Raw genomic sequence first — 27,422 nt, forward strand, 5'->3', positions numbered from 1 at the left:
GACAGCAATAGTCGCGCGGGCTACAGATGTAGCCCATGAAACATTCAAGCAGAATAACAATTAGCTCCTTTCGATTTTACGTTCGACCACACACTAAACACGCAGAATGATAGTTGATAGAAAGTACACAGACATCCTTGATTTAGCATCTCGAATTACTTTGCGGCAAGGAAAGAGTGAACGCTCGTTTAACGTTGGTGCACACGGCTATAAGAATGGGGGTCTCCGATGCCGCAGTTACTTTGCTGAACTGAAAAAAAAAAAAAAAAAAAAAAAACTTTTGTTATTAGTTGGTTGGATTGAAGTTCATTATCCCTTTCAGCATTGATAATTTTCTGATTCCTTTGGTTTTCGTTAAACAGTGATGATCCTTTCTGTTCCTCCCCCTTTCTTTAAACATTATTGTTTCGTATGCATGTTAAATTAAGTCAAATTGGACTATAAATTAGTTTTTAAAGAAGTTATCCTGAAACGATTAGATAAACAACCACTACTACTACTACTACTACTACTTATTATTATTATTATTATTATTATTATTATTATTATTATTATTATTATTATTATTAAATGAGAAATGTAATTATTAATCATTATTTATAACGCTTAATTAACTATAACTAAAACTATATTAAAATGAAAGTACGGTAATACGCTGGTCATCGAACTTGTGTCTATCTTATGCTGATGCATTGTCCACTTCTTTTCTAAATCTTTCCGAGCCGTAAAATTTATTAGGCCGTACTAATTAAATTATTAATTTTACTTGTATTTATGGTTGTTAATTCTTTCATTTTTAGGTCTAATTTTGAAGCCACACCTCCGCCTATTTTGATAGACAATGGACTTGCCGTATTGGAGAATGAAAAGATTGAAAGACACATAATGAAGAATGTTCCAGGTGGTCACAATTTATTTGTACAGGATAAGGAAGTAGCAACCCTTATTGAAAATGTGTATAGTGTAAGTATCTTAATAGATAAATACGTTTTGGGAAACCCATAATATACTCGTAGGGATCGCAGTCATCATCAGGTAGAAGTGCCTTATATTTTAACATTATAATTAACATTCATTTTATAAAAAGAAGAGTCAGTCCAATACCAAGATTCCTTTCTTCTTTCCATCCTGATAAAACAACTTTTTTTTTTTTAATCTTCTAGTGCTTGTGTAATTAGCCCCAGTTTAGTTTGATATGGAATTCGAAATTACTCTGAGAAATGTAAAAGTGAACAGCTAGTAAAATATGAATCACTGTCAAGTAACGTACAACCTATCAAAGACATTTAACTGGATATTAGTTAAATGGTGATCTAGTCACACATTGGTCATTTTATACTTTGTACTCAGTTTCTCATTCAGAAAATTGTCATGGCATTGCATTGTTGACATGCATATTTTAACTTTTTAAAATATTTTTAAAAAATTCTTTTGTTTTAAATATCTGTATTGTGCTTAGCTTTTTGTTTGAAGTGTCGATAGGAAAGGATAATATATTGTGATGTGGAAAAAATCGAGATATCAACAAATTTAAAAGATTCAATGAAAGACAAAGAAATTTGATTACATTCTAGTAATATACTTAGGTACTGCTCATAGAAGTTTTAATAGTTAACACTCAAGCACACGTGACTAATTTTTACCGTAACCACACGCGGTGCGGGGATCCCCTCACTCTGTAAATAACTGCCCATAGATTTCTACTGTAAAGTTATTTTATTTAGAAATTTTTACTACATCATAATCTAAGGAAAACACCCCTGTCATGGACACTATTAAGAGCACTTTCGACAAAATATGTTGTAGATGAAAGAGAATTGTAGAAATCTTGTTGTTTCGTACTTGTAGTGTTACCTTATGCCCAGCATAATGTAACATGGCCCGATGCTTTTGAGCACCTGGTATATTGGCAGGAAAATTTTAAAATTTATTTAGAGTGTAAGAGAAACTTTTATTTTATAGTGGAAGAACAGTAGGTCGAGAATTTTGTGTAATTTTAGTAAAACAGAGCGTTTCAATAGATAGTATATGAGGATTACATGATTATTAATTATATTTTATATATTTTACGCATTTATTCATGAATATATTATTATTTTAGACAAATAAGTGTATATTTCAGCTTTTTCAATGGTTTTCAATTCATTTCTATTCATATTTCGGCATAGGGAATCTTCACAAGAAAGCTAAAAATTTTATTTCGTAAAATCTTCTTCAAAATTCCAAATTAATAAAGTCAGCCATAATTTCTTCTTGGTGCATCTCTTTGTTTCGAAGTAAAATTATCTGATTGGATAATCCACAATCACAGCTGCGGCTGAGATTTCGGTTTTCTTTGATCTTCGCACAGAAGCCTATCATCCGATCATTACGTCATGATTATCTTCCAATTAGGGATCATCTTCTTGTAACTCTTTGTCTTACGGCGTCAGCCATCTCAAGAGTCAGACGTGCAGTGTTTAGCGTCTGCGGAAAAGTGGAATAAGTTGTGATCACGTTAAATTGTGTTAAAATTTTTGCGTTCTGGCGAATATTGAAAATTGTCATAAGAGATAAACGTATGGTGTTTGGTGTTTTCAACAGATTATTAATACAGAAATAGTCCAATTGTGAAGTGATTTGGTATAACATAATGGATACTAGCCTGTAGATGTCTAGTGGTATGGAATGAGCTCCTCAGCAAATTTTGCGTTCTCGATCAGCCAGAGAACCTAAGAGAAGCCAGAAGGAGACGGTGAAGGAGAGAGAACTTTGAGTAGTGGTGCAGACATCGAGGAAGAAGAAGTCAAGCCACGCTCGATGCTTCTTTCTGGATAGGTGCTGTAGGAGTTAGTATCCAAAAAAAATGTTTTGAGACCACGTTTTACGAGTTTCCCAGTAATCTCGCGTGGAAAAAGTCGTCAGGAACCTTTTTTTTTTATTAATATATCCGTTCAGTCGCCGTGAAGAAGAGGATTCATGTAAGTAAGGAATAGTGAAAGTGAAACTCAATCCAGGTATTTGGCTGCAAAATTTCCTTGTTCTGACAAACATGTGTGAATATATTTTCTGGTGCAAGTGTAATATTCGTAATATGAAGCATTAAGTTCGTAAAGTTCCCTCAACGCCGCACACATGTAGATTCAGGCAATGTGACATCGTGTTTTCATTCGATGGGGGGGAGACGAAAGCAAAAATCTCAGCACAGAGCGATTGTTGTAATCTCAAGAAAATGTGTGTACCACACACACATTTTCCCCAGTGATGAAAAGATGTTTTAGATTCCCCAAAATCTAGAAAGTATTCATTTCGGTAATTCTGCTCAAAATTCAACTTTTGTTTATTTTGGCATGTTTTCTTTGGTTTTTGAAATAGAATGATTATGAATGTTGAAGATGTAAACAAGTGTCAGTTTCACGACTGTTGTCAAGTACAAGGGTACATGCATTTCGCGTACCGATAACTGAAAACTTTCATCAATAGGCTAAACCTACGTAATATTTTTAAAAATTCTGATACCCATCAAGTTAGAAATTGCAATTTTGTTAATTACTAGTAAATATCTTCTCCTTCTTTTCAAGAAATTCAATATAAATATATATTCAGAGCGACACTGATGCAAAACTAACCACTGCGTCTTCGGCAGGAATGTGGTAGCGGACACAAAACAAAATATAAATGCGAAATAAGTATGGTGCTTTACGAAATATATGTGTGATTCTTTTTTTTTAAAAATATATATATGCTTGTCTAGGTTAAGTTAGATTAGTTAGATTAGGGCTTTAGGTTTAAGTGTGATGTCAATATGTACATGAATGTTTTGCCTGTGCTAGATTGTCATGTGGGTCCGAGCTGAAGAGAGGTCGCGAAGAGCGTAAATCCTCTACGCCGGCCACGATCTCGACGCACAGAGGAGTTAAGCACCAAAGAATATGTAAACAGAAGCAAATTAAGCTAACCACAACATGTAGGCAGTGAAGTTAATATTTTCAGTAGTGTTTTGTATTTTCTATCGTGTCCTTTTGTCTGTTTTTGTGTGTCGATACAATGTCAATGTTCTAAAAGGCAAGAATATTAAAAGAATGTTAAAGAATATGAATATTTCGAGAATATGAGCAAAAGTAAAGAATGTTTCGGCTCTGAAAGTATAGAAATCGATTTTATTAATTTTATTTTGATGGGTATGTCAGTTCAATGTAAAATATTTTCCTGTTAATGAATATTTTATCCAATAATACATCCATGAATATTTTAAAGAATAAAACTTACTGGCCGTGAAAACATCTTTCTTTTCGAATGCAAAATCTAGTTAGCTTGTAATTTTAAGAAGTCATAGAAATGTGTAGTCGATGTTTTTGGTATGCATGCGAAGCATGGTCAAAACGAAGAGCAGTATGTGCAGAATAAGTTTACTGGGGAAATGAAATAGCTGTGAAATTCAGGGAAGAGACTTTCCTTAGTGTGACCGAGTTGAAAACAACCGAATCTGTAGAAATTTCTCATTTTATCAGTTTCGATCAAAATCTTAGTTTAGATTTTTTTTTTTAATTACAAAATTCTGTTTCAAGATTTTTTTTTTTTTCCAAATTCAGATAGGGCTTTCACAGACAACATCAAGATCTTCATTGTGCTCATTGCCAGCTCCACTCGGAGGTCGGTGTCCTGTGTCTGTAGTCGTGGTTCACAACCTATTTCCGGATGGGATGTGGATGATGAACTGCAGGCCTGGATATCGGACTGTGAGTCGAGATGGAAGAGAGTTTGGAAGTTTTATATTTCGGGCCAAATTTGAGTTCTATTTTCCGTAGATGATTGGCTTGGTGAGTGTATCAGTGACTGCCGATGACGAGCCCATACGGGCCCAGTAGGTTCGGTGTCACTAGTCAATGATACATTCAACATAGCATGTAATCTCAAGGAAAGGGAACATCATACAAAAAACACAAAATAGTCAATTACAACATTACAATTCATTCATATTTTATTTTATACATTTTTTTTTAAAGTAAAAATGGCGACCCCTTATCCAGGATTTCTGTTGTTTCAATCCTACGCGAGCGCTAAGGAAAACAAACAATCACAGCGAAGTATTTGTAATGGGGATCATTACGACAATCGCTACATTGAATGAAACATGGTCACTTCTGAATCTGTATGTGCGTGATGTTGTGGGAAACAATCTTCATGAAAGTGGAAATGTCTGTGGGTAGCAGATCAAGTAACGAATCTCGTCATCCGAGTGAATACATATGCTGTTCTGACGAAATTACAGGGTTTAGTGTTTATTGTGACAGCTGTTTTAGATGGGTACATGCCCAGTGTTATGGTTTGTCAGACGAACAAGTGCAGGAGTTAGACAAAAGTAGTGAGCCGTGGCTATGTAAGCCTTGCCTGGCGAAGCAGGTGACAGTGTTGCCACTGCCGAAATCTCCGGAAACTGAGAGTGATGAAGGCGAACGCGTAACGCGGGGTAGCCCGAATGATTCTGATAGGGAGGAAGGAAGTCGAGGAAACGTAGCTTCCGGTCCAAATGTGCAATTAACGGACTTTGCGGCCATGATGGAACGCTTCAGTCAAACTTTAACTGTAACCCTAAACGAAAAATTTGAAAAAGTAGACAATAAATTCCAGGCGATGAGCAATCAGGTAGATAGTAAATTCCAGGACATTAATAGTAATTTTCAGGCGATGAGCAATCAAGTTGACAGTAAATTTCAGGACATACATAATAACTTTCAGGCAACGAATGAAAAATTCGATAATGTAAAATTTGAATTGTTACAAACAATTAATGAAAAAGTAGCCCATGTGAACGAAGACGTAGAGGCTGTTAGGTCAGAAGTTCGCGATTTGTATACCTCTGTTGGGAATTATCAGAATAAAATAGACGCGCGGGTAGATGCCGTTGAGGAGGGTCTCCGGTTATCGGTTGAAGCGCAGAATCGGCGATGTGACGACTTGACAAAGGAGTTCTCACATCTCGAACTCAGTACCCAAAGGTCGTGTCAGGCACTTGAAGCCAGGATTCAGACGTTAGAGGGAAAACAAAACCAAAGAAAAGATAAACGGTGTAGTCGTAAACGAGCGCGAGACTTTGTTGTCGGTGATGAAATCGAGTCTGACGGGACCGAGTCAGACATCCAAGTGGATGTACCGGTCTCTTCAGTTGGGGAGACTCGTACTATTCCCACGGTGACTGTCTCTGTCTGTCAGCCGACCAATATACACGGCACAAATGTCCTTCCCTTTGAATTATCTACACGTACGTTGAACTTAAACAAGTCACATACGTCCTGTGTTGAGACAATAGGTTGTCAGGCGTTGTCCAGGAGGTCGAATCCATTGTTAGTTTCGCCTCAGGTGTCAGGATTTTCCAATCCTAGTTGTCGGTTGAACCATGTGGTGTCCTCTAGTAATGTAGCAGACATGACTCCTTCGTGTGCTGGAGTTCAGGAGGGAATGTGTGGTCACGCGGTGGTATCAATGCCAGACAACTTAACTTCTGGACAAAATTACCAACACTATTCCATTTTCGGTCAAAATCACTTGGGTGCAAAGAGCCCCGTCGTTGGCCACAATTCTCCCGTGAACCCCAGTAGAAGCGAGGAAGGCTTTGGCAAGCGAACTCCAAATTTAAGACTTTCTGAATTAAATCACTTACCCACATTTTCTGGTGAATACGGTTTGGCTAGAACATTTCTAGAAAATTTGGAACAAACTTTTAAGGTAATTTCGGCATCAGAACACGAACGTTTAACCTTGGTACCTTGTTGCTTAACAGCTGGGGCCAAGACATGGTTCCAGACTGTATGTCAAGACATTAATAGTTATGCGGATTTTGTGCGTCTGTTCCGAGAACACTATTTTTCGGCGAGAATGGAGAGGTTGCAAAAGAAGTTCATTCAGGGAATGAAATACGATCGAGCGAAGTACAGCCGATTAACGGACTTCGCGTGGAAAATTGTAGCAGAATATTATGCTGTGGCACAACACCCGGATGAAACCGAACTGATTGAGATAGTCTTGGATTGCTTACCAGCTGGTGATGCCAAGTTGTTGAGGGCTGTTGAGCCAAAGAACATTCAACACCTTATGGTGAAAATAGCTGAGATAGAGGGACATCCAGAGCCTAGTGAACCGGTCACGGACAAGAAGTTTAGACGCTTTCAGGTGCGTCAGGCGAAAGTCGTCAAAAAGACAGAAAAGTCAGGGAAACAAACCACCAAAGATACTTCGTCTCAGACGGAGGAAGACGAAAGCAAGAGGAAGGAAGGAAGTTCCAATGGCAAAGGAGATGACCGATTTTCCGGAAACCGGGGTCGAAGAAGGAATTTTCAGTCTCGAAGACCATGGCCCAATCAAGGAAGACAGAATTGGGAAAGAGATGGTAATGGAAATCGGAATGCTCCGTATGGGTACAACCAACGCTACTATCCAGCGGCGATGAGTTATGGGTATCCGCGGGGTACATCTCGGACATGCGCGCCAAACGCGATGAACTCAGCAGGAGCGCAAGCCTATCCGGGATACGCGCCGAATTTACTTCCTGGAGGGGGAGTGGCGGCTCCCACGTCCACTTCTTCCCCAGGAGTGAACATGGCGATGTCCACTGGATGGCCTCCGCAATATACGACATTCGTACCTACGATGGCTCAGCCACCAGAAACGAACGGAAATAGTTTGGGAAATGCATACCGCAGCCCTCATTAGGGGAGAGTGTGGACTGCGATGTGGATTCCTCAACTCCCCAGAAAGAACAAGATCGGTTCGCGAGTAGTCAAAATTCCAATTTGGTAACAACCTCGTTCGATTTTAATTCCAACCTTCCAAATTCAAAATTCAATGTTTTGGCAGATTCCGGAAATCGGGAAACAAAATTGGGCACGCCTCTGTTCTCGATTCGTTTCGTGATCGACGAGAAGGAGTGTGACTCCAGTGCGGGAAAAGGTATCCTTCTAACTTATCCTTCGCCCACGTTAAGTTGTTCAGTTGGAAGTTTAACTCTAGTTTGCATTCTGGATTCTGGAGCGGACACGAATTTGTTGTCTGGAGACGTTTGGAGGAGGATCAAGGAGATTTATCCGTCAGCTAAACTTCGTCCAAAATCCAACATTTCATTACGAGGTTTCGCAGGAGACGAATCTTTTCAAGTCAAGGGTTTTCAGATTCTAAATTTCACGATTCAAGGTTACGTTTTCGAGGTTCCAGTCTATGTGATTCAGAAATTGAAAACAGATTGCATTCTAGGTTTTCCCTTTTTTATTCGGTATCATGTTCTTCTAAATTGTAAAACGAAAGAAGTCTCTCTTGAGACTGATTCTGGTCAGACCATCTCCATCAACATGGAAAAGCAGCATTGTTGTCGAGTCACAGTTGCGGAAGTATCATCAGATGAAGAGGAAGACTCTTTATATCAACCAGCTATTTCGAAAGAAGATATTCAAAATTTTGTTTCTCAGAGAACTGATTTAGATTCGGATTCTAGGAATCGTTTATTTTCTTTGTTGATCAGGTTTCGTTGTCTTTTTACAGAGAATCCCAGAGTCGTGAAGGTTGAGCCGTATAGAATACAGCTTTCAGACGACGTTCCCGTGGTAGGAAAGTTGTATCCTGTACCTGTTCACCTCCAGAAAGAATTTGAGCAAGTGCTGGACAAATGGTTGAAACTCGGAATCATCATAGAAGGTCCTTCACCTTACAGATGCCCTGTTCATATTGTGCGTAAGGCGTCTGGAGAGCTAAGGCCTGTAGTTGATTTGCGTGGTATCAATGAGCGTGTGATTGCACCAAAGATTCAAGTCGAACCGATCTCCGATCTAATCGCGCGAGTCAGTGGTGCAACCATTTTCACCTCATTGGACTGTACGCAGTCATATCACAGTGTCCCGATCCATCCAGACTCTTACAAATACGTCAGTTTCATTTACAAAGGTCGTCAGTATCAAATGACACGTCTAACCATGGGTTTGAAATCATCTCCAGCAGTTTTCCAATCAATCATGCATACTTTTTTCGGCTTAGAACCTTTCAAAAACTTTCTCATTGTATACCTTGATGACGTCCTTTGTTTTTCATCATCTCTTGACGAACATTTTCAGCATTTGGAAAAGGTCTTTGAAACTCTCCGTTCGGCAAATCTTTCGCTCAATTTTCAAAAGTGTAATTTCCTTCAATCACAAATTCCTTTTCTTGGCCACATAATTTCAGGATCTTCAGTCAAAATTAATCCCAAAAGTAACGAGGCCATCCGTCACTTTCCTCTGCCGCGGACTAAGAAAGCTTTACGAAGATTTCTTGGTCTCGTGGGATGGCGAAAGCGACATTTTCCTGACTTTGCAGGGTTAACAGCTCCATTTTATGATCTTCTGAAAAAGGACCGAAAGATTGAATACTCTCCGGAGTTACTGGAAAAATTCGATCAGTTGAGAGAACTTTTAAGTAGTCCTCCCGCACTTGCGCAACCGGACTTCAATCTTGATTTTCATTTGTACAGCGATGCATCTGCGGAGTCGTTGGCCGGCTATGTGGCGCAATATCCCCCGGGACAGGATGATCCGGAGGTTATTGCATATGCGAGTCGGCGGATAAAACCGCACGAGGCCTCGTTGTCAGTGTTCCAGTTGGAATTAGCTGCAGTTCTTTTCCTCTGCGAGAAATTTTCATACTTCATATTAGGTCGTCGGACTACGGTCCATTGTGACAACGCTGCAGTCACGTATGCTTTCAGTTTAAAGAACCTAGATGCTCGAACAACTCGTCTTCTGCTTAAACTGCAACGCTTTGATCTTCAGTTCATTCACATCAAAGGCACGGACAATGAAATCGCAGACCTGTTGAGTCGCTATCCTCCAGAGATTCCTCAGGCAGAAGAGGATCATTTTGTAAATTTCTTGACCGCGGAGGACACGGACTTCTTGAATGTCACGGAACTGAAGCGAGAACAGCGGAAAGATCCGTATTGTAGAAAACTACATGCCATTTGGAAGGGTTGTCAAAACAATACTAGGGTACGTGTGGAGAATAATTTAGTTTACGTCAGAAATTCTCAAAATTCTGTTTGGTTGCTGGTCATTCCTTCCAGCTCAGTGAAAAATATTGTTTCGGCAATTCACAACAAAGGCCATTTTGGAGTGAAGCGATGTTTGTCGTTCGCTAAGGCCATGTTTCATTGGAGAGGTATGCGTGAGACTTTTACAAAGTATATTCAAGAGTGCCTTCTTTGTGCACGAACCAAATACTCCTACAGGGTGATTAGAAAGGAGCCCTGTCATGTTGAGGCGTCTTCTTCCTTTGAGAAGCAATGCCTCGACCTGGTTGGGCCTCTTCCTAAGAGCCAGGGATATAAATATATCTTGTCCATCCTGGACGTCTACAGTCGTTTTGTGTGTTTCTTCCCTCTTCGGACGGCACACACAAGAGAGATTGTGGCGGTCCTGGAAAAGAGATATTATTATCAGCTACCATACCCGAAGTATTTGGTGAGTGACCAAGGTCCGCAGTTCTTATCGGGCGTCTGGAAAGAGTTTTGTCAAAAACACCGGATAAAACATATACTTACCACGCCATACCATCCGGCTTCACATGGCATTATCGAACGCAGACATCGTGACCTTCATCGCATTCTCCGCCTATATTGCAGTGACAACCAGTCCAAATGGAGTAATTTTCTAAAAGCAGCCCAAGATTTGTGCAATCACTCTTGGTGTGATGCTCTCGGATGTACTCCAGCGGAGCGTTTCTTAACGTATTCAGCATCCAAGAGCTTCAAAGAAAACTTCATTTGGCCCAAAGAGACGGTGCAAGTAAATGAAGACAAGAAATTTGTAGTTTCTGTTCCGGCAGCAGAACCGAAGAAGGAGAGAAAGCTGCGGAAACAGCAAGACATCGTCACAGAAGGTTCTTTGGTGATGGTGAAAACTCATCATATATCGTCGATACCCAAAAAGGTGTTTGCTAAATTTATGCATACATACGTTGGACCTTACAAAGTGGTATCTCTATCTCGAAATTCGGCGAGATTGCAGACTCTGCAGGGAGAAAACATAGGAGTTCAGAGTTTCGACAATCTGAAACTGTTTCGCTGCTCAGAAGAGAAAAGAAAGGAATTATTAGAAGAATGAAAAAAAAAGAAAACTTAGTTTATAGGTTAAGGTTAGGTTAGGATTGATTAGAATGTATAGTTGTAATTAGAATTGAGAGGAAAAAAAAAAGGACGTTTTATCTTGTATAGTCTAGTAATTTAGTAGTAACAGAAAAAAAAAACAACTTAAGAAGAACTCATAAGTTCAGATTTTTTTTTTTTTTTCTCCGAAGCTCCCGGAGGATGTTACCTTATGCCCAGCATAATGTAACATGGCCCGATGCTTTTGAGCACCTGGTATATTGGCAGGAAAATTTTAAAATTTATTTAGAGTGTAAGAGAAACTTTTATTTTATAGTGGAAGAACAGTAGGTCGAGAATTTTGTGTAATTTTAGTAAAACAGAGCGTTTCAATAGATAGTATATGAGGATTACATGATTATTAATTATATTTTATATATTTTACGCATTTATTCATGAATATATTATTATTTTAGACAAATAAGTGTATATTTCAGCTTTTTCAATGGTTTTCAATTCATTTCTATTCATATTTCGGCATAGGGAATCTTCACAAGAAAGCTAAAAATTTTATTTCGTAAAATCTTCTTCAAAATTCCAAATTAATAAAGTCAGCCATAATTTCTTCTTGGTGCATCTCTTTGTTTCGAAGTAAAATTATCTGATTGGATAATCCACAATCACAGCTGCGGCTGAGATTTCGGTTTTCTTTGATCTTCGCACAGAAGCCTATCATCCGATCATTACGTCATGATTATCTTCCAATTAGGGATCATCTTCTTGTAACTCTTTGTCTTACGGCGTCAGCCATCTCAAGAGTCAGACGTGCAGTGTTTAGCGTCTGCGGAAAAGTGGAATAAGTTGTGATCACGTTAAATTGTGTTAAAATTTTTGCGTTCTGGCGAATATTGAAAATTGTCATAAGAGATAAACGTATGGTGTTTGGTGTTTTCAACAGATTATTAATACAGAAATAGTCCAATTGTGAAGTGATTTGGTATAACATAATGGATACTAGCCTGTAGATGTCTAGTGGTATGGAATGAGCTCCTCAGCAAATTTTGCGTTCTCGATCAGCCAGAGAACCTAAGAGAAGCCAGAAGGAGACGGTGAAGGAGAGAGAACTTTGAGTAGTGGTGCAGACATCGAGGAAGAAGAAGTCAAGCCACGCTTGATGCTTCTTTCTGGATAGGTGCTGTAGGAGTTAGTATCCAAAAAAAATGTTTTGAGACCACGTTTTACGAGTTTCCCAGTAATCTCGCGTGGAAAAAGTCGTCAGGAACCTTTTTTTTTTATTAATATATCCGTTCAGTCGCCGTGAAGAAGAGGATTCATGTAAGTAAGGAATAGTGAAAGTGAAACTCAATCCAGGTATTTGGCTGCAAAATTTCCTTGTTCTGACAAACATGTGTGAATATATTTTCTGGTGCAAGTGTAATATTCGTAATATGAAGCATTAAGTTCGTAAAGTTCCCTCAACGCCGCACACATGTAGATTCAGGCAATGTGACATCGTGTTTTCATTCGATGGGGGGGAGACGAAAGCAAAAATCTCAGCACAGAGCGATTGTTGTAATCTCAAGAAAATGTGTGTACCACACACACATTTTCCCCAGTGATGAAAAGATGTTTTAGATTCCCCAAAATCTAGAAAGTATTCATTTCGGTAATTCTGCTCAAAATTCAACTTTTGTTTATTTTGGCATGTTTTCTTTGGTTTTTGAAATAGAATGATTATGAATGTTGAAGATGTAAACAAGTGTCAGTTTCACGACTGTTGTCAAGTACAAGGGTACATGCATTTCGCGTACCGATAACTGAAAACTTTCATCAATAGGCTAAACCTACGTAATATTTTTAAAAATTCTGATACCCATCAAGTTAGAAATTGCAATTTTGTTAATTACTAGTAAATATCTTCTCCTTCTTTTCAAGAAATTCAATATAAATATATATTCAGAGCGACACTGATGCAAAACTAACCACTGCGTCTTCGGCAGGAATGTGGTAGCGGACACAAAACAAAATATAAATGCGAAATAAGTATGGTGCTTTACGAAATATATGTGTGATTCTTTTTTTTTAAAAATATATATATGCTTGTCTAGGTTAAGTTAGATTAGTTAGATTAGGGCTTTAGGTTTAAGTGTGATGTCAATATGTACATGAATGTTTTGCCTGTGCTAGATTGTCATGTGGGTCCGAGCTGAAGAGAGGTCGCGAAGAGCGTAAATCCTCTACGCCGGCCACGATCTCGACGCACAGAGGAGTTAAGCACCAAAGAATATGTAAACAGAAGCAAATTAAGCTAACCACAACATGTAGGCAGTGAAGTTAATATTTTCAGTAGTGTTTTGTATTTTCTATCGTGTCCTTTTGTCTGTTTTTGTGTGTCGATACAATGTCAATGTTCTAAAAGGCAAGAATATTAAAAGAATGTTAAAGAATATGAATATTTCGAGAATATGAGCAAAAGTAAAGAATGTTTCGGCTCTGAAAGTATAGAAATCGATTTTATTAATTTTATTTTGATGGGTATGTCAGTTCAATGTAAAATATTTTCCTGTTAATGAATATTTTATCCAATAATACATCCATGAATATTTTAAAGAATAAAACTTACTGGCCGTGAAAACATCTTTCTTTTCGAATGCAAAATCTAGTTAGCTTGTAATTTTAAGAAGTCATAGAAATGTGTAGTCGATGTTTTTGGTATGCATGCGAAGCATGGTCAAAACGAAGAGCAGTATGTGCAGAATAAGTTTACTGGGGAAATGAAATAGCTGTGAAATTCAGGGAAGAGACTTTCCTTAGTGTGACCGAGTTGAAAACAACCGAATCTGTAGAAATTTCTCATTTTATCAGTTTCGATCAAAATCTTAGTTTAGATTTTTTTTTTAATTACAAAATTCTGTTTCAAGATTTTTTTTTTTTCCAAATTCAGATAGGGCTTTCACAGACAACATCAAGATCTTCATTGTGCTCATTGCCAGCTCCACTCGGAGGTCGGTGTCCTGTGTCTGTAGTCGTGGTTCACAACCTATTTCCGGATGGGATGTGGATGATGAACTGCAGGCCTGGATATCGGACTGTGAGTCGAGATGGAAGAGAGTTTGGAAGTTTTATATTTCGGGCCAAATTTGAGTTCTATTTTCCGTAGATGATTGGCTTGGTGAGTGTATCAGTGACTGCCGATGACGAGCCCATACGGGCCCAGTAGGTTCGGTGTCACTAGTCAATGATACATTCAACATAGCATGTAATCTCAAGGAAAGGGAACATCATACAAAAAACACAAAATAGTCAATTACAACATTACAATTCATTCATATTTTATTTTATACATTTTTTTTTTAAAGTAAAAGTAGGCATAGCTCACACTTGCGTCTATTAAATTGTAGTTATCACTGCTATAGAAAACTAATAGAATGTCTATTTGAGTTGTTCTTGTAATTTTTTTTAAATACCCAGCCATGGACATTAAAAAAAAGTGGATGTTCCAATTATGGACACCCAGTGATGGACATACAAAGGAAATCAGCAAATTTTGACGTGTAACCTACTGAGGAGTAATTTAATACATAACGAGTATTTATGCGTAGTGTTTTTTTTAAAAAAAAATTATTTTGCACTTGAAAAACGTTAAGCAAAACCATACTTGCGTGAAAACGAAATGAAAAGAGCCCAATGTTCATAAGAAATAGCATGTGTTTGGGAACAATTGGTGAAAATAAATCTCTTTTATTATTAAAAAAAACAAACAATAAAGCAAAAGGCTATTCTGAAAAGTACTGGTACCATTTTCTGATACAGACGTAAAAGAAAAGTTATTTAAGTTTTTATTTCCCCCCTCTGTTTGGAGTTCTGCTTTTTACGTTCCATTTTTATTTATTCTGCGCGTCGCTTTTCTTCTCTCTTCACACTCTATCACACGTTTTCTTTGTAACTTCTCGTGCTAACTTCTGGCTTTTTCTTTAAGTTTTGATTCACTACACAGTCGGTAGTGTTCAGATGTAACAACTGCAGGAATCCGTTCCTTCTTTTAGACAACTTCGGTTTGTCCTCGGGCCAAAAGAGGGTGCATTTGAAAGGAGATGGAATATCAGGATAACACTATACTGAATTGTTGGATGTAGCTGATGAGGAAGCAACTGCTGTTGGTTCTGAATTTCGGCTTCGGTGGTTTCTGAAGAAGTGTCCTCTGTGTGAAATTCCTTCATCAAGGAAGCAGTTGTTGTACAGACGTCTGAATTTCTGATTGTTTCTGCAAATGCAGAACAATATTGAGCAGTGGTTTCAGAGAATAGGAACAAACTATTCGACGCGTCATCTGCCGCAGGATTTACGGGCTGACTATTACCCAGCTCTTTGAAAGATTCATCCAAATCTGCTTGAGTTGGATTTGGCAGCATATTGTGGGTAGGTGCGGGAATTTCTTGGACAAGTTAGCAACATCATTCATATGAGATATACCTTTGGTTTGCACCGACTTGTTATAACTTTGTGACTTTAATTCCTTCCAAAGATAAAACAGAGATGTATCCTGTTGGGTCCATTCCATGGTTGCATATGCTCCAAACAACGTTTAAATAGTAATAGTTTTTCTCGTGAAATTTGAGACTCAATAACCCTTACAGCTGTTTTGAAATCACTCGTTGAAATAACATTTATTCGACATGAGACAAACATTTATTTGACCTGTTTTCTCTGGGGCCTTGTGTCGTTAGTAGGGCCCCTTCAGGAGTTCACATTTTAATTGTATTTTCGGCTTTTCGGCAACTGTGACTAAACATGAGGTACGAAGATGGTGTGGGATATTGGTAAGAAGTTGCATAGGACGTATTCGTAAAATAACATCCGGGCATTTGTCCGTTGGAACTCAGACATGGAAATAAAAGGCTCAATTCGAATATCTAATTGGGCCATTTGTTTGCATGTCTGTTTCTGAGTTCCAACGTCAAATGCTGGAATGTTATCTTACGAATAGGACCTATACACTTCTTGCCAATATCCCACATTCTTTCCTTGCTTTAAGTTCAGCCAAAGTTGCCGTAAAGCCAAACATATCATTCATACTTGGTCTTTTTAAGGGTCCTACTAACGGAACGAGGTCCCATAGGAAACAATGCCTGATACATTTTTGTACTCTGTTGACCTCTAGAATCACCTCCCAAGCGTTGTAGTAATTATTTTGAATCACCCCGTATATACGAACTGGAATGTACGGAAAATGTCCATAATTGGACCAAAGTTGTCTTTGAACCAGTTTATTCATATAGATTTCATGGTAGTTTTGCACTGAACATTTGTGTTATTGAGACATTTTCAAATTCTACCAGTAATGGACGGAGGGTGTCCAACATTGGCAAACAGCAACTTTATTTTACTAGTCATGGGCACCCCCAATATTGACGGTTCAAGTTTGTTAATATACATTCTTCCCACATTTATGGCTTTGCTGTACCAATATTAGTGCGTAGAAACACCTTTCAATTTGTTCATAGCTTTACTTTAGCACAGCTGCAAAGTGATTTCTTACAATGTGCGACACCACGACTTTTCCCCAACTACAGCGTCTGTAGATCTAGCAGACGGCATCCTAATGATCTTGAGTGGAACCAGTATATTACGTAGATAATTACCAACACAATGCAAACTTCCCTGCGTTTGTGAATGTCTTAATTTTCACATATTTCCGCCGAAGTGTCCCATTGCTGGCGGCGAATTTATCCGTGTCCATGACTGGGGTGTTTACCTTATGTATTGATTTGTTAAAGCATCAAGAAAGTTTTGTAATTCTATTTGTGCAAGTGCCAAAAGAATCTTTTGCAAACATATTTTCAACATGTTTGCAAAAGATTCTTTTGACACTTGCACAAATAGAATTACAAAAGAATAAGCTAAAACTTCTAAAACGTAAGCGCACACGGTGACGGGGATTGCCCGAACTTTAGAAACTTATTCTTCTCGTAATCTCTAATACTGTTTTCCAAAAGCTGTCTTTATTCTTACTTGAAACTACGTATGCAAAAATAGATTATACTAAATGAAAACACATGAAACATTTCCATGTACACATATTTGAAAAACTAATATATTTGTAGGTTCATCCACATCACCACACACGGAATCCGCATCACCTTCACGATCTGACATAGGAAACGATGGTTGTAATAATTCAACTACCGTCATCTTCATCTTCTCTTATTGAGTTAAACAGTTCTAAACCCTTTCACTGTTCTTTATTATACTCCATTCTATCACAGATATAAGTAACACGAGTATAATATGATCATCAAAAAATAGAAACATATGCACCGCGGTGAAGGCTTTTCCCTGCAAAACTTCCTTTACACAACGGAAGTTCACAGAAAATTGAGCGTGCCATTTAGGCGCAGAAGGGAACAAATTAGGAAGATACTAGGCGCTCCAGCTACGAGCACAAAGCTATTGTACAGCAGTCACTTCCCCCCCCCCCTTCAAATGCGGGGAATCCCCGCTAGCGCGTGTGCTTAAGTGTTTAGACGTAGGAAGTGTCCAATATGCAATTTTTCTTTCGTTCCTTGAAAAAAGTTTTTGTAAACCTATGTATCAAACTATGTACAGAAGTAAGCTTTCTAAAATATGTGTTTAGTGCTTATATTCATGACCGTACGAATGATTAATAACAATAATTTCTTGAACAATTTTTCAGTTTGAAAACGAAAGAAATGAGGTGACATGTTAATTTAGATAAAAGTTTGAACTTCTGAAAGAACACACAATGATTCATGTGATACCATGATGTACCAATTAAGTTGAAACGTTTTACATAAGATTTTAGTCATCTTCAGATCAGGAAAAAATTGAATATTGTAAAATCTTGAAAGAAGTAGATTTATCGCAGTTGTGAATTACGTTGATTTAGAACTATTTAAATGGCATCGTAATGACCAACTGTACGTAATTTAATAAGCGTGTTTTATTTTCCAGAAATTCAAATTAATGTTGCTGAAAAAGGATGATGCCTCAAAGAACAATCTTTTGTCTCAGTTGAGGAAGATAGATGATCATTTGGGGAAGAAAGGCACACGGTTCCTGACGGGTGATACCATGTGCTGCTTTGACTGCGAACTCATGCCCAGGTTACAACATATTCGAGTAGCAGGTAAACTTGTTTCACTTTCTAATTGTGAAACTACTTTTAGGTCCAGCTTCATTATGTTTGTAGAATATATATATATATATATATATATATACTTCAAACGCAAGCTCTCCTCAAGCACCTTTTACTGTAGAAATTATATTTCAGGCAATTTGAGTGTTACGATTTCTATAATAAGAGCTTGAGGAGAGCTTGCTGTTGAAATCTATACAATAGTAGAAATGAATTGACAATTCAGAAATACGTGTAGATGTTCTTTTACTTAATCCGTCTATACTAATTACCAGGAGATGAGCCAAACATAAACATTTTCATCCGCTAACATTAGATCTGTTTGATATACGAGGAGCATTCCATATTGATTTACATTTTATTATTATTATTATTATTATTATTATTATTATTATTATTATTATTATTATTATTACACTTATAAGAAGCTTTATGCCTCAGTAGATACATCCACTTTCTCAACATAGTCTCTATTAAGAACTACACACTTGGGCCACCGATGTGGCAACTTCTCTATGCCCTCTCCGAACCATTTTTTTTTCTTCGGAATCTCATACACATCCGGCCAGCGTCTTGCAATTCCTGGAAGTTGGCGAAATGATTTCCACGCAACAGTTTCTTCAGTGCTCCGAATAGGTGGTAATCAGAAGGGGCCAAGTCAGTAGAATAAGGTGGGTATGACAGCCGTGGTTGCCCGACTCGTGTGGGGACGAGCGTTGTCGTGTTGCAGGAGCACACCTTGCACCCATTTTCATGGTCGTTTCTTCTGAATTGCACGGCGCAAACTCCAAAGCATTGTCACGTATGACTCGCTGCTAATGGTGGTCCCGGGATCCAGCCAGTCAATGGGGGTGATTCTATCCTTGTCCCAAAAGACTGTGGCCATGCGTTTGCTTACGGAGGGCTGTGTACGGAACTACTTTGGCGTGGGGCTGCCTTTATGCTTCCACTGAATTGGTTGGGCTCTCGTCTGTTTCTCATGGTAGTGCAGCCGTCTCGTCGCCAGCAGCGAGTTTGGACACGAAGTCTTCTGGATCCTGTCTGTAGCGTTACAGAAGATCACTGCTCACGTCCTTGCCCTGTTGTCTTTGTACTGCATTCAGGGATTTGGGAGCTCACCTGGTATACACATTACCAATCTTAAGGTGTTCGTGCACTATGCGGTGCAGAGTGATTTTGGCAAGTCCTGTGGCCGCCTGCAGTTCTGTAAACGTGATACATCTGTTGTTCTGAATAAGCCGCTCCACTCTTGAAATGTTTACTGGTGTTGTCAGTCACTTTCCTTCCAGAACTGGTTCCTTTCTCCGTTGATGTGCGGCCACTTTTCCAGCCGCCCGCCCAGTTGTATACAGTTTTGCATGACCGTGTGCATTCTTCACACACTGCCACCAATCGCCTGTGAATTTCCGCAGTCTATACACCCCTTTCCACAGAAACCATGTGGTGGAGCGCTGTCCTTGATGATCACCTTCCATGTTGTTCTCTCACGTACTTACAGCTGTTGATGAAATGTGCTGTAATGTCCAGGGATTACATTTCTCTGCACTGTTCTTCCACCTGAAGGCAGACCTAAGTACTACTACCTTTCAACTGTAATGACGAGCTCAATGGAGCCCTGTAATAAATAAATAAATAAAGGAAAATCAATATGGTACGCTCCTCGTATTAAGGGCATTTTTATGCAAATTGAAAATATTATACCAGGGATATTGTACTTGCTTGATCAAACAGATAAGAAACGCATAACAGCCTTTGGAATGTTGTGCTGCCGACGTGTTTTGAAAATTTGTTGATAAAATAAACTAGAGAGTACTTAAAAACGATATGAGAGAAAATAATACCATAGAATATTGACTAACAATAAATGAATGAGGTAGTGCAGCAGTCAAATGCAAAGGTATTCAAAAGTCTGGATACATCAGAAAATTGGGAATGATTGCATGGATTGGGATGAAATCTGTGCGCAACGGTTATTGAGAGTAGATATGACAGAGCATATGACTACCATTGCGGGCATCTTGAATCAAACGAAATTTTTCAGATGGGAAGAGACTAAAAGTTTGGTTTAAAAGACAAGCTACCTGAGGACATTTTTTTTCTTTCAGATTCTATTAAGTTTCTTTTGGTGCGAAAATGTTGAAATGTGAATTAACGCATATATGAATAACATCGTATTTACCATTTCTCTTGATAGCTAGATAATATCTCGTCAATATTTTCAGTTTTTCTATTGTATTGGTGCAATTCCGTGATTGTCTGATGTAAAGCATTTAAATGTATGGGAGTATTAGTACGAATATATTGGTTTAAAAAGAAAAATTCATTTCGCAGTTTGTCACCCTGCGCCTCTTACTCTTAAATTTTTCATAGCTGAACACCAGTTAGTCGAATAGTTCCCGTTTAATAATACTAAATTTCAATTTTTAGCTCTCCACTCCATGTCGGTGTTCCAAGCTGTATATACAGATGCTTATCAATTTAATGGAAGTACCTGAAAATAGTGCAACTTGTTAGATTAATATGGTATTGGATCATCTTTTGCCCTCAAAATGTTAAAATAATTCGTAGATTTCGTTGAAATATTCCGCCATTCCGCGTGCAGTGCATCACTCAGTTCCGTGTAAGAGCATGGAGGCGGAAATTTAACGGAGGCAGGATTCAGATCGGACGGTCCAGGGAAGCAATTTAAATTCATTACAATGTTCTTCAAATCACACCTCAACAGCTCCAGTTGAGGGAATGAGCGCATTATCATCTTGGAATATGGTGTCATTGCCTGGAAACAGCTGGGCAATAGAATACAAAAATACCCTAAGCTGAGGACAATCACGGGCAGTAAAGCTACCGGCAAATGTCAGCACAGAACCCACTGAAAACAAGAATAGTGGGAGTCACAGCATCAGAGAGCTGCCGCCATGTCTCACTGTTGAGTAGATATTGGGAATTATACACTTCTTTGGCTTTTCACTACGCACAAACACTGCCCGTGGTTTGAAATAAGATAAACAATGACTTATCCGACCATATCACGTTTCCAGTCATCAGCTGTCCATGTTCGCGGCACCATTGACGTTGTGCCAAAGCGTGATGGTTCCTCGATCGGCGGTGACACACGTGCAGGATTATCCTATATGTTCATGTTATGTAACTCATTGCGGACTCTGTTGACACAGACTGTGTGAAGTGTCACTAGAGTTCCTCCGTCACTTGTACCGCAGTCACACGACGATTCTGAGTGACAGTGCCCTTTAATGTTCGATAGTACTTATCAGTGAAGTTTCCTTTCGACTACTATTCCTCTTGGCCTATGTGGTTTTGCTGTCGTCACCTTGGGCACTGTCCTAGCAGCGTACCTAACACAGTTATCACTTTCATCACGCTCGCACTGTCATAACTGTACCATCAATTTATCCTCGTCGCAAATCAGACAGGTCACTCATTTTACATTATAATTGTGTGGTCAGTTCACTGTACAATGCCGTTCTACTGCACTTAATGCCCCTAACACACAATTACAAACTGCTCGGCATTGCAGTCGCCGCCTGACCGTTACCAACCCAGAGATCTCACGTGTTTTCAGCTCCAAATGAAATTGGTAACTACATACTGCACAGCTATGAATTTTCTCACACCGATGATGTACTTATGCTCAAAATCGGTTGAGAGTCTGTGCATGAATATTGTTATATTTGAATTTTGAACTTCTTTAGTAACGTGCCTCTGTTTCCCACACCGAAATGAATACTTATATATCATCATAAAATTTTTCCACATACACATCCATCTTCGTCAACTATCCTCCGCGCCCGATAAAGTATATGTAAATTTTCCGTGGTTGAAGGACTAATCTTATGATAAAAATGCTTCACATTGGTCACATTGTTGTTGCGTGATGCTAAGTTTGCATTCCGGCGCCCTTCCCCTTTGTTCAGTGTGCCAATATGTATATATAGGCTATATTTCAACACTAACTTTATGCCGAAACTAATTCTAATCGATAATACGTACATTCCAGGCCGCTGTATTTTCGAAATTTTTAGTACCTTTCTGTTCACACTAATTTTAGAAAATGTAAACTTGGTTATGTTATTTTCAAATTTAATCAAAACAGAATTTGATCTTCAATTACCTCAAACTGATGAGATTGTTTTTCATCCATTCAGTATACTAAAAATGGAAATCTGGTACTCTGATTATACACCGTGTATTCAACTTTATTAAAATGGTTCAATCAAGTTAAAAGAAATCAAGGTTTCGACATTATGTTTAGAATTTGACGATGTTCTTAGAATAGTTTTAGCATGTGTTAAATATTTTAGTATACTTTTAAATCCAAAATCTCTATTTAAAAAAAAAATGTCCATTTCCACCTTACATCATTTCTGTTGGAGTTTTGTTATTGAAAATTCAGTGTTTAATGTAAGACACTACAGAGCTACTATAAATGATTCGTTCGTTTTCAAAAGGCTACATTTTCAAAATTAACCGCAAAGTTTTCTGCACTCTGTTCTTTTCTGAGGTTCTTTTAGGTGTTCTTTTCTGAAAGCGCGTTGTATTAGTATAACAGATGAACATCTCGCATATTCTAACACACCGAAACTCTTCTCTTGCTTTATTTCCATTTTGGACAGATACTAAACTCGTACTACCAGTTGGTGCCACCTGAAATACACAATACAAACTTGGTGAGTTTGCAGTTATTTTCAATATCTCTTATGTTTGTACATGTAATACTTTCAAAAATACAGCCTTTTGGAAACGAATGAATCATTTAGCTAGTCTTACCATAAATACTGTCTCAGTTTTAAGTACATAGACACAAAATGGTTTGAGATATTTTAATATCCTAATAACATTAATTACATGGATGCATTATGAACCAAAATCATAAGTAATTATTTAAAATGGCCTCCATTAGCATGCACACAGTCCTTACGTCTTTGTGGCCACTCATCAATTGCATTACGCAACACATCAACTGGAAGATCTACAGCTGCTTTCCGAAGAGACGGCTTTAAACTTTCAATATTGGAATGTCTTTTCTTGCAAGCAATCTCCCGAAGCTTGGACCACAATTTGTAGTCCAAAGGGTTTGGGTCCGGACTTGCAGGAAGTCAATCTGAAGTAGAAATGAAGTCCGACAAATTTCACTCCCGCCACATCTGGGTTGCCCGTGCCTTATGTGCTGAGGCTGAGTTCTGCTGGAAGCTCCAGTTCTGTCCTAGAAGAGGGTATTGGTGAGATTCTTGACTAGTCTCTCAATCACTGTCTCCTGGTACACTTTGGCAGACGTTTTGACTCCCTTTTCACAGAAATGAAGCTCCATTGTGGCCTCGTAGCTCACTCACACCCTATCATACTATGACTGAAGCAGGATGCTGACTCCTCTGGATCTTTTCACCAGGTTCTCTCGAGGATGTGGCATGTATCTTGTCATTTTGGGCATTGAAAGTCTCTTCAACATTAACATTTTTCATCAGTGACAAGGATTCGTCGGTGCCAATTGGCTGGTAACTCTTAAGTAAGCGCTTTGCTTTTAGGTGCCTCTGGCGCTTGAGTTCATTTGTCAGCTGTACGTGGTCTTCCTTGCCGTGGGCGATCTTTCATAGTTCCAGTTTCAACAAAGCGCTAGATATATAAAATACCAATTTGCAGCTTCTGGAGGGTGTCGAAAATCTCCCCTGGTGATTTGCCTACCTTGTGCAATTCTCACGATTTTCATACTGGCCCCATTTCATCTTGAACAATTACAACTAAACCTTTTCACTTCTTCAGCTTATCCAGCAATGAATCTCGCTTCATAATACTGCTTTTGACGTCTGTTACTTGTACGGGTGGAAGTACAGCCACCCTCAAAAGTTGGGATAGTAGTTCTGTACAGTATAATAATTTGGAGGAAGAAATTATTTACCCTGGCTTAAAATTTACCGTAAGCAGGGTAAACTTAGGGAACATTAAAAGCCAAAAGAATAAGTTGAGATTTAAAGAAAGCTCAGTGATTTACTGAGAAACGGTACTGTGAATAATCACATGTATTCAACTTTTTAAATTGGTACAATTAAGTTTAAAGAAATCTAGGTTTCGACAGACCTGACGCCTAGCAGTGATTTGGACTACCTATACTAACAACTGGATCGAGTAATTTTTCTTCCTTTCTTCACAGTACGGTGTTAAGACCTCAAAACTTTACACAAAAACAAAACAACTTTATCCAATTTAAGAACTATTAACACGGATTCCAATGAAAAAGCAATAGTTTCCGAAGTTATATGCAGCTGCCTGGCGAGTTATATAGGTGTAACAACAAATGTAAAAGAACGTGTCGAGAGAACACCTTCGAGATATGTTAAAACGAACACTTAGTTTCAGGTGTTTACAAACATTTAAAAGAAGCAAAGTGTAATGTAGTAGACACGAGAATTTTATCAGAAGATAAGGCTAAAACAGGAAGACAGGTTCTTGAAAATGTATTCTTTTAAAGCATCCAAAACTTCAAATATAATAAAGAGTTAGTTAAATAACGAATGAGAAACAGTGGTTACAAAAATATATTCAGTACTGGCATAATAATGGTAAGAATACCAGCGTGAGTAGGCAACTTTCAAAACGAAGGAACATACCACTTGACTTACAGTAACACACATTGCACCATCACTTGACGAATGACACAATCGAAAGGAGATGCTCTTCACTGCTCTTCCCCGTATTTCCTTCACATTTATGTTTCACTCGTATTTTTATCCGTGTAAAGCTCCAAGAGAGCGAAAGCTTGGAGACGTAAGGATTTTTCAGGGATCACTTTGCAAAAATAAGCGAAAAGGATATAGAGTGGTTTAGTTTGCAGCACGATGGTACACTCTTGTTTATTATTATAATAATTTCACGGTTCAGTTCGAAGTCTGGGTACCATTTTACAAGAATTTTCTTGATGGTCGATTACTGTACAAGTCCGGGAATCTAACCTGGGGACTATTCCAAGGCATTTGCGATGATAGACCTGTTTAATGAACACATTCACACAAGCTATCATAACAAAGATGCTTGTGTAACATTTAATGTAAAGGAATTAAAGAAATATCGCAGTATTCCGATGATTCCACTCAGGGCTGGATTAAAACATCTGAAGGCACGGGACTAGAACAAAATGTGGCCCTTGCTGACTTCACCTGATACATTTTTGTGAAAGTACAGTAAGAAAGTTGAGAGAATATGTTTCATATTTTTGGTCACATTTTATTTTATGATGATGATTGTATTTTCATGGTTTCTTTTAGATAGCCAGTTGAGATTTTGATCAGAGTGGAGGCCCGGGCTATATCCCTCCTAAGCCTCCCCTTAATCCGAGTCTGATTCCACCACAAATAACAATAGTAAAACACTAACCAAAGTATCACTTTGAAAAAAAAATGTCAATACAAGAACATCTCATGTATATTAATGATAAAACGGAAATTCCGTAACGTATATTAATTATAAAACGGAAATTCCTTAACGTATATTAATGATAGAACGGAAATTCCACAGACACATTGACATTCAAATCAAAATGCAAATGATTTATCCTTAACACAAATGCATTTAATTTGAATACATCGAATCACATAACGTAAGTATTATTGACAGTATATATTTAGAAAAAGTAATGAAACAACGTAAATGGCACACTAGAGCTCTTCCGTGGCTAAGCGGTTAGCGTACGCGCCTTTGGCGTGGGAGACCCGGGTTAGATTTCCGGCGGAAGCTCATGTGGTTCGGATTTCACGTTATTAGTAGGTCCACGTCTCATATAGCCTCGCTGCTGAACGGGACGTTAAACCCAAAACTCAACTCTACAATCATATACACAGCATTGTATTGTATCAAATATGGCATGATACAGCATAAGTGTCGTGTGGTGTAACGTCATGCCAACACGGAACAAATTGTACGAGAAGCGGCATCTATAGGTCCTTGTAAAGTGTGTATCACAGTTTCTAGCCAGCTAGTTGTAGTGTAAGAGTGGGTGCAGAATGAAACGTGAAGAGTCAAAATACCTGAGCAAGGCGATAGGCAAGTTTTTCCAGAGCCAAAACGGCAATCGAAAAGCAACTTTAGAGCATTTCCGGAAGCAAGATGTGTCTGACAGGAAATCCAGAAAGCCATAAAACGTTTCGTGGATACTGGAAGCACTGATCTAAAGCCGTCATACCGACCGAAAGCAAACACCAAGCCAGATGCAAGGCTCAAGAGACTATTGTTCCAAAATCCATCATGCTCAGAGCGTGAGTTGGCAAAGCGCGTGGGAACGTCGCAATCTACAGTGAATCGAGCAAAAAAGATATTTGGGATTGTCACTAGGAAGAAGCAGCATAAACCAAAGTACGTGAAAAATCAAGTGGAGCGAGTCAAAAGGGGCACAAGAAAACTCTACAAGATGAGTGTTCCTAGTGGCGAAGAACATTTTTTTGTAATGGATGACAAAACATACGTGTTCGCGGATCCCAAAGAAACGGCTGGAACTGAGTACTATAGCTTAGTTCCAGGACATGCTATCCCATACGAAGCTCGAATGCAACAAAAAACGAAATTTCCAGCTAAATACTTGGTTTGGCAAACCATTTCTGAAGACGGTGGTGTGTCCGAACCATTCATTACCACCGGTACCATGGACCAGAATATATATACAGAGGAGTGCATCAAGAAACGGCTGTTGCCATTTTCGGGGAAGAAGAGGACCATGGGTAATGTATTATTTTGGCCAGACCTAGCAACTTCACATTATGCGCGTACAGTGACCAAGCTTTTAGAGGACAACAATATCAACTTCGTTCCCAAAAACATTAACCCCCCAAATGTGCCCCAAAATCGACCTATCGAAAGATATTGGGCAATATGCAAGGCTGAATACAAGAAAAGGAAGACGCCTCCAAAGAATTTGAATGGTTTCAAGCGCGTGTGGGCAACCACTTCCAAGCGAGTGGCAGAAAGGTCCGGAAAAAGGCTGTTCATGAGATTCCGCAGCAAGCTGGTGGAGACCTACAGGCATGGACCCATGTCAACCGAGTTGTAACATTTGCTTGCAGCGTTTTGTACCTTCTGTTCGTGCAAGAAAGAATAAATAGTTTATCGTGAGTATGGCGCTTTCTATCTTGATTACAATTTCGCGACACTTATGCTGAATCACACCTTAGTTAACTGCAGAACAGA

The 27,422-nt window shown here is 38.6% G+C and overlaps 1 protein-coding gene across 1 annotated transcript in view; it reads left to right on the forward strand.

Moving 5' to 3' along the window:
• Positions 1-27,422, forward strand: part of Clic (chloride intracellular channel protein 5) — a 200,570-nt gene that overhangs the window by 165,718 nt on the left and 7,430 nt on the right. The window contains exons 3-4 of the mRNA XM_081728906.1: positions 801-963; positions 18,053-18,227. Coding sequence (XP_081585032.1) covers positions 801-963; positions 18,053-18,227 — 338 coding nt within the window. The remainder of the gene's footprint in view (positions 1-800; positions 964-18,052; positions 18,228-27,422) is intronic.

The sequence above is a fragment of the Thermobia domestica genome, chromosome 10 (genome assembly GCF_964235325.1).
Source record: "Thermobia domestica chromosome 10, izTheDome1.hap1.1, whole genome shotgun sequence".
NCBI classification, from domain to species: domain Eukaryota; kingdom Metazoa; phylum Arthropoda; class Insecta; order Zygentoma; family Lepismatidae; genus Thermobia; species Thermobia domestica.